The 16,487-nt window shown below is 43.9% G+C and overlaps 1 protein-coding gene across 1 annotated transcript in view; it reads right to left on the minus strand.

The window, feature by feature from the left end:
• The window catches only part of COL14A1 (collagen type XIV alpha 1 chain), a 176,873-nt gene that overhangs the window by 35,202 nt on the left and 125,184 nt on the right, over positions 1 to 16,487 (minus strand). Inside the window, exons 37-38 of the mRNA XM_074943899.1 lie at positions 5,322 to 5,375; positions 4,653 to 4,748 (exon numbers count right to left, since the gene is read on the minus strand). Of these exons, the coding sequence (XP_074800000.1) occupies positions 4,653 to 4,748; positions 5,322 to 5,375 (150 nt within the window). The remainder of the gene's footprint in view (positions 1 to 4,652; positions 4,749 to 5,321; positions 5,376 to 16,487) is intronic.

Here is a 16,487-nt window from a genome sequence, read left to right on the forward strand (position 1 = left end):
CAGAGGACATATGTCCATGCTGATGACAAGTTCTGCTCAATAATGATCCAAAGCAGTGCAGACCGATGCATGTTTACTCAACATCTGAGTCAGATACCACCAACCGAAGGTTGATTTTCTTTCTTAGTGGTTCGGGTTCTGTAGTTTCCGCATCAGAGTATTGCTCTTTTAAGACTTCTGAAAGCATGCTCCACAGCTTGTCCCTCTCAGATTTTGGAAGGCACTTCAGATTCTTAAACCTTGGGTCAAGTGCTGCAGCTATCTTTAGAAATCTCACATTGGTACCTTCTTTGCATTTTGTCAAATCTGCAGTGAAAGTGTTCTTAAAATGAACAACATGTGCTGGGTCATCATCCAAGGCTACTATAACATGAAATATATGGCAGAATGCACGTAAAATAGAGCAGGAGACATACTATTCTCCCCACAAGGAACTTAGTCAAAATTTAATTAACGCATTATTTTTTTAATGAGTGTCATCAGCATGGAAGCATGTCCTCTGGAATGGTGGCCGAAGCATGAAGGGGCATAAAAATGTTTAGCATATCTGGCATGTAAATACCTTGCAATGCCGGCTACAAACATGTCATGTGAATGCCTGTTCTAACTTTCAGGTGACATTGTAAATAAGAAGCTGGCAGCATTATCTCCCATAAATGTAAACAAACTTGTTTGTGTTAGCAATTGGCCGAACAAGAAGTAGGACTGAGTGGACTTCTAGGTGCTAGATAATTTTACATCGTTTTTTTTAATGCAGTTATGTAACAAAAAAAAAATCTACATTTGTAAGTTGCACTTTCATGATAAAGAGATTGCATTATGGTACTTGTATGAGGTGAATTGAAAAATACTATTTCTTTTATCATTTTTACAGTGTAAATATTTGTAATAAATATAAGATAAAGTGAGCACTGTACACTTTGTATTCTGTGTTGTAATTGAAATCAATATATTTGAAAATGTAGACAAACTTCCAAAAATATTTAATAAATTCCAATTGGTATTCTATTTTTGAACAGTACGACTAAAAATGTGATTAATCGCAATTAATTTTTTTGACTTAACTGCGATTAATCGAGAGCCCTAGTGGAAACACATTCTTTTCCCTGTGAGTGAATTTGCTTCTCTTTGACGCTCAGGGAAATGTCCTATAGAGATGAAATCAACAGAGTTCTATAGAAATTAAACAGGTTTCTATAGAATATACATGATTAATAACAAAGAATATCCTTTCTATAGGATGTTTTTAACCAGTCAATAAAATTCCACAGCAGGAATATAATTCTCTATTAAATGCTATAGAAAAGATTGGAAATTATTCCCACAGCCCATATATTCTTTATTATATTCTCTGCTAAAATAATCAAGGACATATAATACTCCTGGGAGAATTCTGTGCCAAAAAATTAGAAATTCTGGACACATTTTAAAATTCTGCATATTTTATTTGTCAAAATAACACAATATAATCACACCAGTTTCAATTATTTTGGTAATTTATTTCTAAATACCTGTCAGCAAGTATGTCTGTAACAACACAGACGAAAAAAAAAAAAGATTCAGGAAATGTTTTTTGACAAATAGATTCCTTACTAGGCATATTAATACAGAATTCTGAGCAATAATTCATTTAAACTACAGTACAGAACCATATTTTCTGCACTCCACACTCCTGAGAAGAAGTGCAAAGGCTTGGGGGAGTCAGGGATAATGGAGGAGCTGAGGGAGAGGGAAGTAATTGCTGGGAAGAAGCCTGGGTATGAACTTGAAGGGTTGTTGGGTATGGGTAGGAAAAGTATGGAACAGGTTATTTTGGGGGGCAGGGAGGGATTGTTAGGGAGCATCCCCCATGGAGACCTTAGCTGACCCCTAGCCTCTCCTATTCAGTCAGGCACATCTGCTCCCATCCCCAGGTGTCCCTGTACCCCCATGTGTCCTTGCACCCCCATCTACATGTGTCCCTGCACCCCCACTCGGACACCCACTCCCCCCCATCCCCATGTGTCCGTGCACCCCTCCCCTGTCCTCATGTGGCTCTGTGCCCCCACTCAGCCACCCCCCATGTGGCCCTACATCCCTCCCCCATCCCCATGTGTTCCTGTACCCCCTCAACCAGCCCCCACCCTTCATCTCCATGTGTCCCTGCACCCCATCCCCATGTGTCTCTGTGCCCCCACTCAGCCATCTCCCTTCCCCCTGTCACTCTGCACCCCCCATGGCCCTGCACCCTCTCAGCCAGCCCCCTCCCCTCATCTTCATGTGTCTCTGCACCCCCTGGCCCCATGTGTCTTTGTGCCCCCACTCAGCCATCCCTCTTCCCCCTGTAGCTCTGCAACCCCTCCGCCCATGTGACCCTGTGCCTCCACTCCCATTCAGCCCCTGTCCCAGTCTGGCTTCACCTATGAGCCCCTGTTTGATCCCCAGCAGCCCCACACTGTCTGTTTCCCCATATCCCCTATCTCCTGACCTGGCCCAAAAGGCGCTGTGAAGAAGGCAGGTTCTTTCTCTTTCCCTATCATGGCTGGTGTTTGCCAGGAGCAGCTGCTCTGTTCTAGCACCACAGCACCCTCTGGTGAGCTAAAGGTGGAACTGCAACAACTTTTCAGCAGAAGCTATTTTCTGCAAAAAAAAAACCAAAACTGTGCGGCACATGAAATATGTGTGTGCGCAGTGGTGCAGAATTCCCCCAGGAGTAAATATAAGTCTGTGAAAGGGAACACTCATTGCCAATGCCACTAAGTGGTCAGGCAGGGCTGTGGCAGGCTTTTTTCTTTTTATGGCACTCCCCTTTTTATGGCCACTCTGGCTCTGTAAAGATCTGCCCCTTCAGTAACTCAGCCCTCTGGCCAGGTCATACGTTCAAGTCCAACCCTTTCAGGGTATATGTAGAGGGTCCAACAACAGGGTAGATTTCTGGATTAGGCAAGGGATTGGCTTCCCCTTAACTTGGGGCCTCATGGTTCAGACCTTCTATCTTCAGGGATCTCCCTCAGCTAGAGTCCCCATTCCAGGGAGAGGCTTCTAGAGCTGGCCCCTCCTTAGGGGCAGGTAGGGGAACCTGGGCTGACCCTCTCCAATGGGTCTCTAACCTTCACTGAGTCACAAATCCCTCCTTTGCTGGCTTGGCAAGGTCATTACAGCCAGCTTTCAGGCTCCTGCAGTGCTCTTTCCCAGGAGCTCAGAGCCCACCTCAGCTGTCTGCAAGCTACTGAGCTACTCTGCTCCCCTGTAAGCTCCTCATCTAGCCTGTGCAAGCTTTACAGGTGCAGCGGGGAGAAACATCTGGGCCCAAAGCAATTCTGTAGTCCCTTCCCTTCCAGTGTGGGGTTTGTACAGCCCATGACAAGGTGTTAAGAATAATTTCTATTGAAACCTGTTTAATTATATTACCGTTTTGAATCCAATAGGTTGGTTAAAAAATTCTGTAGAAAGAATACTGTACTCTATTAAATTTGTTTAGATTTTTCTACAAGGAAAAGGTGCTGGGTTGATAGTCCTTAAGGCCTGTGTATATCCATCCACATGACATTTATTATTATATATTTTAATACATTATTATATATTATCTATTTTTATAAGTAGATGTGTAGAATTCAATGTTTTTATAATTTCAACAGATAATATTGATGTTTAATTTTAAGCATTTTTTTGCTATTTACATTTTCACAGTTGCACAAAAATTATGGGTTTTAAGTTGCTTTTTTTCAATTTTTATCAATTAACATAGTCGCAGGAAATTATCAGAGGGCCAGACAATGGGGAGGTCAGACAATCATCATCATCTAATGAGAGTCAATGCTGAAATTCAAAAAGTTAAATCTTTTATAACCATTAAAACACAAATTGCCAACATCCCAAGTCAAAATGTAGGCAGTAAATATCCTCAAATCAAACTCTAATAAGTTCTCCAGCAGCATTTTTCTTACTTTGTCAGCCGGTAAATTTCAGTTATTATGGATGGAAATATTTTTCATCAGTTTGCGTGTGTGCAGCAGCATTTACTGATATTTACTGATAAAAATTTAATCCTTCCAAGCCTATTTATAAGTCAGCATGGGCATTGGAAGTGTAGGTTTTTTGCACTGCTGATGTGTCTCAACATTGGTATTGAGAAACCAGCCCTAAAATAGTATTTCTGGCTCTATGCCTATCAATTCACTCCCTGGCCTCTCCGATGAGGCTGCCAACAAGTGTACCAGTTAGCGCCAGTTAATTTAGGTGATTGAGGTGGTTTTGGTATGTGAACATCTCTCCACTAGGGACTGCACAAAGTCACAGAAAATCAAACAACCAAAAAAATACTATGTTCTAAGTGTTCCTGCCACACACTCCAGCTCGCAGCATTTTTAAAAACTTTTATCTAGATTTGGGTCTGACCCAAACACCTGTGGTCCAAACTGTCTCGAGGTTTAGTGAACTTCGGATCCCAATACATATCTGAATGTTGGAGCTGGCTCCTATGCTGATCGCAGTGTTAAACCCAAATCCATGATCCAGACACCTCAGATTTTGGTGAAGTTCAGATCTGGATCTGGACTTTGCATCTCAGTCCTAGCTCTAGTTTTATCTAACCTTTTGATACAACCTAATGTATGGGTTCTGGCAAACTCCTGTGACAAAATTAAGACCATAGTTGTTCATTTAGGACTTACTGGAAGCCCTTGAATAGAAAGTCCACTTGGCCCTTGGGGTCCTGGATGCCCTTGGGGTCCTGGAGCACCAACTTCACCACGAGGTCCATCTAGGCCCTATGACACCAAAAGGGAAAACATAAAGGCCACAAGTTTAACTCCTACTGTACATAAGAAGGAAGTGTCTGTGTGCAGAATTAAATACCAATAGATTCAACAGCACCTAAAATATGAGTTAACATGCTGACAGGACAAGGCGGCTCCTATTTACAAAGGCCTGATTCCTTTAGGCATGCAAAAAGCCGCAAATATATGCTGACAGCAGCAGCACTATGCATTTTACTGCCCCTGACCCAGAAACAAACATGATGTGTAGCCGGTGTGATCCAGGAGACCTGGACGCTGTTCACCCAACAAGCACCAATGGCATTTGGCTACACCCTTTCCTCAAGAACATCAGAGAAGTGAGCTGTAGCCCACGAAAGCTTATGCTCAAATAAATTGGTTAGTCTCTAAGGTGCTCATAAGTACTCCTTTTCTTTTTGCGAATACAGACTAACATGGCTGCTACTCTGAAACCATTCTAGATTTAAGCTCATTCAAAAAAAGAAAAAACTCTAGATTTAGACACAAACAGACAAAAGCCAAAAAAAGGGAGCATGTTACAACGGTTTAGTGGTGGCAGATTACCTTTGGACCTTGATCACCATGATGTCCCTTTGGGCCTCTGACACCCGGACCACCCTGTAAAGCACACGATTAGTGTTAGCAGAAAAGTAAATCCCACCAAAAAAAAACAACCAGTTCTTTCTTCTTCCTGAATCATATCGATTATTCTATTCTTGTAGGCCCCAATTCAAGAAAGCAACCCTACTCAGGGAACTACCTAGGTGTGTGCTTAAGTCCTACGAATTCATTGGGGTTTAAAGCATACGCTTAATAGCAGTCCTATGTAGGGATGGACTTGAGCTCAGGAAAGTACGTAAGCCTGTACCAGTGCATTATAATGCACTAGCCTATAATGTACTAGGATCAAAATGTTGCTGCAGGCAGTGACCCACCTGGATACACAGGTCAGCTTTTTTTCTTATTGTTAAAATGCTCTCCACATCTGCTCTTTCCAATATCATCACACTGGTAAAGGCTGACTTTCCAATGATTCTAGTAACATTTTTATCAGATAAACCCCCCGAGAGACCCATTGTGTTTGCTATGGTTTAATTTCAGAGCCATTCAATTTCTCGCTCCCCATTTCTCCTTTTTTGCTTTCTTCACGGATGCCTGAATCTTTTAATCATTTGTTAACCAACTGCAGTCTAAACCTTTTGTTAACAATATCGTATGGGACACTGGAATTGTGCATTTCTAAGGATGACTGCCTTGAATATGTTTCTGATATACATGCAAGACGTGTCTTGCCCTCTTGGATGATTTTAAAGAAATATTTATTTTTACGTTTTTATATTCTTGTAATAAAATATTCACTGATTGTCTCTCTCTACCCCACCCTTGGGATAATGTTTATCTTTTTACAGTGTGAGCATTTCAGGGCCGGGCCAATCTGTGTGTCTGTAAAGAATCTAGTACAATTAGACATCATTCCTCCCCAGGGTGTGGGGAGGTGCTACAAAATATCAAATAGATAATAAAACAATATAGCAAATGGCACTACTAAGAAGATATTGGCTTACAAGCCAAGCCAAGTAATATTTACTTTGAGGGGCAAGAAATCAGTGTTCTTTGATACACAAAGTCAATATATGCATTATGACATATCAAAATTATAGTACAGGTATGTTAAGCTTGCAAAATCAAGCACTCGTAAATTAAGAAATGCTAGAATTAAAGCTGTCTGTGCAACTTTACTTCTACTTCCTTGTGTGCATACACCACAAACATCTTTAATTACATGATCACATACTATTTTCCCACCCTCATCCTCCTTTGCTCCATGTCTCCCCAGTTCCACTTCCTCATCAGGTCCACATCCCAGTAACTGCCTTTCCACCCCCTCCCTGGCTCCTCATCCCGATCTTGTCCAGCTATTTGCCTGCTGCCCCCCTCTCTAACCAGGCTGGCTTCTCACAACCTGCCTTTCCATCAGGCTGCCTTCTCCTCCATGCTGTTTAGGCACCAGCTGGTAAGGGACTGAAAGCACAGGAGAGAGAGTGTCTCTGCTCTCAGTTCCTGTACCCAGTGCCACAGTGGCTTCCAGAAGGAGCAATTGCATGGATAGTCCTGGTCAGCCTCTGAAGCCTGGGGATGGGGCATACTCAGCCCAGATGAAATCTTCAGAGAATTTCACTGAAATTCTAAAAATTCTAAAGAGCTTGTGTGAACTGAGATTTTCAGAGGCTCATAATTAGGTCAAATTTGGGTGAATTTTCACAGGAACAGCAAAAGACATATCCCTGACAGCAGGGCAACACTCTTATCCAATTTCAAGTCCTTGCTCTAAAGAATGGAGATGCTAGAACCTCTCAATGAAACAACTGTAAGAATTTTTTTAAACATAGTCAAAACAACATGCTTTTCCCTAGCCTCATTCTGAGAAACAGATGACATTTTTTGGATAAAACTTAAAAAAAAAAAAAAAAAACCAGCCTGAAGCAGACACATATTTATAGATTTTGTGGCCAGAAGGGACCATTGGATCTACTCTGATCTCCTATGTAACACAGGCCATAAAAATGTCACTCAGTTATCCCTGTTTTGAGCCCAAGCACTTGTGTTTGAGACTAAAGCGTATCTTCCAGAAAAGCATCCACTCTTGATAAGAAGACATCAAGAGCGGAAGAATCCAGCATATTTTTTGGTAGATTGATTATTTGAACAATCACCCTCACAGATAAAAATTTTTGCCTAATTTCTAATTTGAATTTGTCTAGCTTCTGCTTTAAGGCCGTTGGTTCTTGTTATGCCTTTCTCTGCTAGATTAAAGATCCCTTTAGTAGTCACCGTTTTCTCTCCATGGAAGTATTATCCACTGTAATCAAATCATCTCTCAGTCACAGCCAGTTCTAGGGCGGATGAGCACAGCTGTCACCCTAAGTGCCAACTTCCAGGGGGCACTGAACTGCTGCTGTGATTGGCTGGCCTTTTTTTTTTTTTGGCTCAGACGCCTGGGGCCGGGGAGGCCAAAAACATTTATGCTCCTGTTCTGAAGCCTCTTTTTAATAGACTAAACAGATTGAGCTCTTTAGCCTCTTATTGCAAGGCATTTGCTCCAACCCTCAAATATTTTTCAGGCTCTTTTCTGCACCATCTCCAATTTTTCAACATCTTTTACAATGTAGGCACCAGAACTGGATGCAGTATCCCAGTATGGATTTCACCTGGCATGGAAAATTTCAGTCCAAATGGTTAGTCTGGCAAAGTGACAAGCAACTGTAAACATGGAAAGCGTCAGGTAACCTGAATTAAAGGCATCACTACATGTGCTGCCTATAAATTACATACTTTCTAAAGGTTTTCATGAGAAATATCCAGAAATTTCATCATAAATGTGGATAAGTATGAAAAATTTTTAAAGGTCTTTTTTTGAAGCTGATCTTTGAAACTAGCTGCACATAAGAAAAAAAACCTTGGCTTTAAAAAGAAAAATTCACAAGATGAGACAGGAAGTTTCTCTTCTTTATTTCTCTGAAACAATGTTGAACCACACAGCTAGCACATGTGAATTTCTGATTCTTAATTAGGTTATGATAGTTTTGTGTTGTTTTTTTATTTAGGCCACTAACTTCTTCCAGAGATTCATGAATCCTACCTGACAGGCTGACAAAAAATATATATACCTCATAACTGGCCAAAGCCTATGATGATATGAGTCCAGTGCAGTTAGATTATTCTTATGCTTTATTTTGGGTGTAGCTACCAAGTAACTCTGCTACTGAACTGTATTATCTATTATGGTTAAGAAGAGCAAATAATTCTATTGGAAAATTAGGTTTTTGTGATCCCAGATATCCGTATATTTTCTATGTAGTATTAACAACAGATACCCTTCTAATCAAACCTAAATTTATACAAAGGATGCCATGGGAAACATTTTTCATACTGAAAGAATTGATAAAAATTAAGCAGATTTACTTGCATTTTCACTTTCCTTATTATCCAGATGCCTTTTTTCTAGGACACTAATTTAATTGATATACATAGGAAATTAAACTTCAAAACAAAGTTGATTGCTGTCTAAATTAAAACAAGACAGTGGAATCGTTTTTCCATTGCGACCGGATATATTTTTTGTTTGAGTGAGATCTGTTATCTCCAGTGATATATTAACATAAAAAAAAGGCTCCCTGAGAGCTCTTCTTCAAGTTTGCACAGCTATGACTTGAGGGGTTTAAAGCTTTCACGAATGAGATCTTTACTAAATTTAAGTCTCTTTTTTTCCTGTATGTCTTAAGTTTTTTTCTTCTTTATGTATGAAGTGGTTAGGGGCCCAACTTCAACAGATGATTAAATAAATAATTTGCCTCTGGAAAAATTGAGAGAGATCACTAGAAGTATTTAAAAACAGATTATACATCAGGAGAAACAAAGTAAATTAAAATCATACTCCAGGCAAAATTGTTTGGATTAGATGATCCAGTTGGTCTTTTCCAGCCTATCATCTATGATTCTATGAAGAGCTGTGTGTGTTTTTTAAAGTTATGTACACCCTGAGGCAACAGAAGCATTCAATACTATAAAAGAAAGTGTACTTAATCAATAAGAGCATTAAAACTTTATTATACACCTTATTATTTGTATTTTCTTAGCTCTTTAGTGTATAACAACAATTCGCTGTTTCACAATGTTCTATTTTATTAATTTATATAGTGCCCATTTTTTCCACATTTCAGTATTGTGATATAAAATGTCAGAAATAGTCAAAGAAACATAATGCTACCTACAACGGGCAGCACCGTGATCACTAACAATACAGCAATAAAGAACCCATCAAACACAAAGAAACATAAAGAGGGGTTACCCACCATGTAGTAACTTGTGTTCTTTGTGATGTGTTGTCCCTATCTATAGGGCACTTCAGGTTGCACGTGTTTTATGTGCTCACAACTGGAGATTTTTCCCTAGCAGTGAGGGAAATAAAGGGGCAACCTTCTCAATCAGTAGTTCCCAGTAAGGGGAAACCAGACAGTAGGGAAGGAGGGTGGATAGTACACTACACATAGGAACAATACATCTTGAACTCAAGTTACTATCAGGTAACTCCTCCTCCTTCTTGCTCAAGCAATTGTCCCTCTATATAGTGCATTTCAGGTGAATCACAAACAGTGTCTTTATCAGGAAGCAGGGGCACTGGAATACTATGATACAACAGATTGAAGCACTATCCTGCCCAGAGAGGCTCCAGAAGCAGCTGCTTGCATCAGTGCATCGCATTCAGCAAAAGTGTGAGCAGAATTCCAAGCTGCTGACATCTGTGGAGCAGCAATAGGAACGTCTCTAAGGGAAGCTACCAAAGCTGCCTGAACCAGGGGTGGCAGGTTTGTATAATTTTTGGTGGTGCCCAGAACGGGTCCAAGTCCCCCCCACACCCCCCCACACACACCTGCCTGAGGCTCTGGAAGGGAGTTTGGGTGCAGGAGGGGCGCGGGCTCTGGGATGGAGTTTGGGTGCAGGCTCTGGGCTGGGGCAGGGGTGCAGGAGGGGGTGCAGGCTCTGGGAAGGAGTTTGGGTGCAGGAGGGGGTTTGGAGTGCAGGCTCTGGGACAGAGTTTGGGTGCAGGAGGGGTGCGGGCTCTGGGAGGGAGTTTGGGGGCTGGATGCGGGCTCTGGGCTGGGACAGGGGGTTGGGGCGCAGAAGGGGGTGCGGGAGCGGGTTTGGGATGCTGGGTGCGGGCTCTGGAAGGGGGTTTGGGTGTTGTGTGTGGGCTCTGGGCTGGGAGAGAGGGGTTGGGGTGTGGGAGTGTGTGCAGGGTGGGGTCAGGGATGAGGAGTTTGGGGTGCAGAAGGCAGGCTGCTTCAGGGCTGGGGCGGGGAGCCAGAGAGGAGGACTCCCCCAGAGCCCTCTCCCCCCCAGCAGCAGCAAGCTCTGGGGGGAAAGGAGGACCGCTCCCCACCCCTCCCTAGCATGACGCTGACCCAAGGCCCCCCAGGCTGCTGCTCAGGAGGTCCAGCCAGGATAAGTGCCCCCCCACCCAAGTCACCTGCCGGGGGGGAGGGGGCTGCTATGTGCCTCTTCCCCTCCTCCCTCCACAGGTGCAGCAGCTGCCTCAGCCTGCCCCTGGTGCCGCTCTCTTGTAGCCAGCAGCAGCCAGCAAAGGAGTGCAGCGTGGAGCTGCAGGGGGCAGCCGCCCACTGTACAGGGCAGGAGGGGATGCTCAGGGGAGGGATGCGGGGGTGGCAGGTGGGATACTCTGGGGGAGGCGCACGGGGGTGGCAGGCGGGGTCAGGGGAGAGACCCGGCCCCAAACATTAGTGGAGCCAGGTCCCCTGGGCCCTGAATTTGCTGGAGCCTGGGCACCATGGGCCCAGATGACTTCCTGCCCCTGGCCTGAACTCTAGTTGAATGAGTTCTTATGCCACCCTCAAGCGAGATATCATTCATCTCATAGCAAAGTAGGATGCATCCTGGAATCCATTTTGACTGTCTCTGGGAGAAGATGGCCTCGCCTTTCACACTGTCACAATTCAGGGCATCTGCACCTGTCTTCCTTCTCCATTGTCCACCGAGGGCACCCACTCTAGGCTCCTGGCTCCTCCACCATAACCTCTCTTGGGCAGAGACCCATCTCTCTCCTGCTCCTGATCAGGGTTTTTCCAGGCTGCACAGTTCTCTGCCTAACTGTGATATCCCCAGCAAGCCAGCAACTTCTGTGCTTTGCTTTCTCTTTGAAGGCTATAAACAGCTGTAATTACCAGCAGTCACAGGTTACCACACAGCTCTTTATAAGCAAGCACATTTATCTTTAAGGTGAAAATGTTGCAGAGAAAACATTACAAACCATAAAAGAACCTACATGCAGACTAAAAAGCTTACCAGAGGTCACCCCAACTCCAACTTCGGGCTCTGGTAGATGTCAGTCCTTCAAAACCCACCACTGGGTCTTCCCAGTGGTTACAAGTTTGTAATTGTCTCAGATTCAGAACCATAACCATCAGGAATAGTTCAGTCTTTCCATTACTGTATATAGCTTGGGCCCTCGAACTTCAGATTCTGGGAACAGGTAATCAAAGGACAATGCTCCTCTCCTCAGAGCAGAGTTTCAAAAGCTTGGGGTTTTGCATAACTAGAAGTGGGAAATTTGCATTTGCCTCTCCATAGAGCAGTGGTTCTCAAACTTTTGTATTGGTGACCCTTTTCACACAGCAAGCCTCTGAGTGTGACCCCCCTTATAAATTAAAAATGCTTTATTATATTTAAACACTATTACAAATGCTGGAGGTGAAGTGGGGTTTGGGGGTGGAGGCTGAAAGCTCGTGACCCCTCATGTAATAACCTTGTGAGACTCTCAGGGGTCACGACCCCCAGTTTGAGAACCTCTGCCGTAGAGATTACCCAAGCAAACACTTGGACCTGTTTGTCCTAAAAGTTCATTCTTGTCTGGCAAGTTGTTCAATCCTTTGAAGTTCACATCACATCTCTCCCCTATAGAGAAGTTGCATACAATCCCAGCCCACAATAGTAAATAAACTATGCATTTAATACAATGAACTCCAAAGATACTTAAACTTGATTCAATACATTTTTTTCAAGGATATTGCAGGAAATTGCCACGTCTGTCACATATATGTTCTGTGGACGAGACGACTCTAGGGGACATTTCGAAAGGTTTCATTCCGTGAAGGTAAAAAGCAAGAGCCCTAGGCGTGTCCAGTGAATTCCATGCCACCTCTTTTCTGCCAAAGTGGGGTTTAGGGAAAAACAGAAGGAGATGGATAGTTTGGTTGATGTGAAAATCTGACATCACTTTAGGGACAAACTCAGGATGAACTCACCTTAACCTTGTGGAACACTCTATGGAGGAAGTCAGCCAGGAGCACCCCATTCTCCCTGACTCTTCTGGCTGACACGATAAAACCAGAAATGCTCCCTTCATAGACATATGTAGCAGGGAACGGGATTGCAGGGTCTTGGTGAGGGTGATTTAAAAAGATGCAATCCCCAGGGTAATACCAATGTTGCCACAAGAAGGAAGACGCAAATTAAACCCTTCAGGAAGTGGGCAGTGACTGGATGGGAGAACACAGAGTAGGCATCTGCAGGAGGATGACATGGGCTCATTGCCAACTGGTGTACTCTGAGGAAGCTGTCAGATAACCCTGAGAATTTTAAGGACAAGAGGTACTTCAGTATGTCTGGGATCTTAGCTTGTAAAGGGGAAATTCCTGTTTGGTTACACCAAAACATAAGTCTTTTTCTACTTTACTTAATAACATTTGTTGGCAGAATCCTTCCTACTGCTGCTCAGGATGGCCCAGACATCAGACAAACAGGCCCTCTCTAACTCTGACATCCATCCAAATACCACGACCCAAGATGAAACGTGACTGGTTTGGGATGGCAAGTCCATCCTTTGTCCTAGATTAGTAGCTGATGTATCAGAGGAAGGAGGAGAGGAGATTGGGTAGATAGTTGCAGAAGCATTGGGTATCAGAATTGTCAGGCCCACACTGATGCTATAAGGATCATAGAATCATAGAATCATAGAATATCAGGGTTGGAAGGGACCTCAGGAGGTCATCTAATCCAACCTCCTGCTCAAAGCAAGACCAATCCCCAATTTTTGCCCCAGATCCCTAAATGGCCCCCTCAAGGATTGAACTCACAACCCTGGGTTTAGCAGGCCAATGCGCAAACCACTGAGCTATCCCACCCCCCATAGGAAAGGATGACTCGCTAGTTGTCCTGTCTGTTTTTCCTCAACTCTTGAGTTAAGAGGAGAATGGGGGTGGGATGTGTACCACAAGGCTCCCAAACATTGTATGAGAAACATGTCACCTAGAGACCCTGGCCTGCAGCCCCTCTGGAGCAAAACTCCTTGCAGTTGTTGTTCACATGGGACACAAAGAAATCCATGTATGGGAGACCCCACACCCCAAACACCTCACAGACAATCAGGCTGTGCAACTCCCACTCATGTTCTGTGAAGAAGAGTCTGATCAGAGAATCCACCAGAGTGTTGTGGATACCTGGCATGTGGATACCGGTTAGTGTAATCAGCATGGGAATGTACCAGTTCCAGAGGGTGATGACCTCCATGCAGAGCTGTGAAGCCCGTGCTCCTCCTTGTTTGTTAATAAACTGCCATCATGATGTCTAACAACACCTGAATTGACTGGCTGCAGATGTAAGGGAGGAATTGCTCGCAGGCTAATCTGACTGCTCTCAGGTCTAACAGATTGATGTGAAGCATAATCTTGTGAGGGGACCACTTCCCCTGTCCCTCCGTGTGTGGTCACAGTCTTTGTTGGAAGTGGGGGGTTTGAATGGTACCCCCACTGAGTAAGGGAGGCTAAGCTTCTTTGGGGAACTGCGACTAGCAGGTAGAGACTGCACTTGCCCAAAGTGCCTGCAACCAGGCTTGTAGACATTTGAGGTAAAGCCTCACAAATGAATGTAGGTCTATTCAAAGCAGGGCGTGAAACAAAGCATGAATTACAGTAGCCTTCTCAATATGTAAAAGATGTAGCTAGTAGAAAAGAGATAGATCAGGATAGTAAGCAATGTGTGATAGCTTACAGGTATGGCCTAGCACGTAGTGCAGCGTATGAAGAGCTCATGATCTAGATGGGAATGGGCTACAAAAATTAGTAGACCAATTGTAAAGCATGTGCTATGAGGTATTAACCAATAGTATTAAGTGTAAGTGTGTAAATAAGCTGATTCATGATTATGTACATTGTATGTGTGGTATGCCCTAGACTCACCCTCTCCACCAATCAACTCAAGTGTAGTTTGATTGTATGCCATTAATGATGAGTACAGAGTTCAGCTGATTTCTTGGATACCAGAGAACTGGACGAAGTGTTCTCCCAGAACTGCGTGAGGTGTTCCGGATAAACCGAGTGGAAAAGGTCTCAGAGGGTATCACAACAATGGGTCGCATAAGTATTCATGGCCATATGGTTCAACAGCACCAGGCAGGATCATATGGACATTCTGGGGCTCAAATGTATTCACTGAGTGAGTCCGGTGATAGAGAGGAAGCTGTCCTAAGGCTGTAAAAAACCTTGCCCTAATGAATTCTATGGATTGTGAGGGTTCCTGGGTGGACTTCTTCAGGTTCACCTGGAGGCCTAAACTCTTGAACAGAAGCATTGCGCTTGCCTCCCACCATTTCCTGGCAAGATTATCCCTTCAAAAGTCAGTCATCTAAGGAAGGGAAACTGTGGCCCCTTGCTGACAAAGTCAGCAGGTACCACTGACAGTACATTGGAAAATACTCTTGGAGCCATCGAGAGCCCAAAGGGAAGAGCTCTATATTGGCAGTGCAGTTGACCAGCTACAAATCTCAGGAATCTCCTGTGTGCCAGATGAATGTCTATGTGAAAGCAGGCCACTTTGAGATCGAGGACCGTGAATGAGTTGTCTGAAACTAGTAATGAGATATTGGAGTACCGGATTACCATTCTGAACTTTAGGTAGCAGATGAACTTGTTCAGCTCCCTGAAGTCCAGAATGGGTCTCTATCCCCTGTCTTCTTGGGGACGAAGAAGTACTTTGAGTAGAACTCATTTCCCCTTGAGGTAGAGGTACCAGATCTACTGCCCCCAGTTTGAGGAGTCACTCTACCTCCTGCAGGAGGATGCTCTCATGAGACGGGTCCCCAAAAGAAGATGGGAAAGGGGATTAGGGAAGGAAGAGAACTGGATGGTGTACCCCAAAGAAATAACCTCTAGTACCCATCTGTCAGTTATGATTTCTGCCCAGGCATGCAGATAATGAGAAAGTTGGCCTCCACAGGCAGGGGAAAGACCAGAGGGGTGGGGCAGATCTTGAGACACAGTTGGTGCACAGTTCTTAAAGTTGATTTGTATACCTTCAAATCAGCGGCACTGTTATGGGTACCCACATGGCACCACAGTATGCCAACATTTTTATGGCTGACTTAAAACAACGCTTCCTCAGCTCTTGTTCCCTAATGCCCCTACTCTATTTGTGCTACATTGATGACATCTTCATCATCTGGACTCATGGAAAAGAAGCCCTTGAGGAATTCCACCATGGTTTCAACAATTTCTATCCCACCATCAGCCTCAGCCTGGACCAGTCTACACAAGAGATCCACTTCCTGGACACTACGGTACTAATAAGCTATGGTCACATAAACACCACCCTATACCGGAAACCTAATGACCACTATACTTACCTACATGCCTCCAGCTTTCATCCAGAGCACACCACACAATCCATTGTCTACAGCCAAGCTCTACGATACAACCACATTTGCTCCAACCCCTCCAACAGAGACAAACACCTACAAGAACTCTATCAAGTGTTCTTAGAACTACAATACCCACCTGCTGAAGTAAAGAAACAGATTGACAGAGCCAGAAGAGTACCCAGAAGTTACCTACTACAGGACAGGCCCAACAAAGAAAATAACAGAACGCCACTAGCCGTCACCTTCAGCCCCCAACTAAAACCTCTCCAGCGCATCATCAAGGATCTACAACCTATCCTGAAGGACGACGCATCACTCTCACAGATCTTGGGAGACAGGCCAGTCCTTGCTTACAGACAGACCCCCAACCTGAAGCAAATACTCACCAGCAACCACACACCACACAACAGAACCACTAACCCAGGAACCTATCCTTGCAACAAAGCCCGTTGCCAACTGTGTCCACATATCTATTCAGGGGACACTATCATAGGGCCTAATCACACCAGCCACACTATCAG

This window comes from Natator depressus, chromosome 2 (genome assembly GCF_965152275.1).
Source record: "Natator depressus isolate rNatDep1 chromosome 2, rNatDep2.hap1, whole genome shotgun sequence".
In the NCBI taxonomy this organism is placed as follows: domain Eukaryota; kingdom Metazoa; phylum Chordata; order Testudines; family Cheloniidae; genus Natator; species Natator depressus.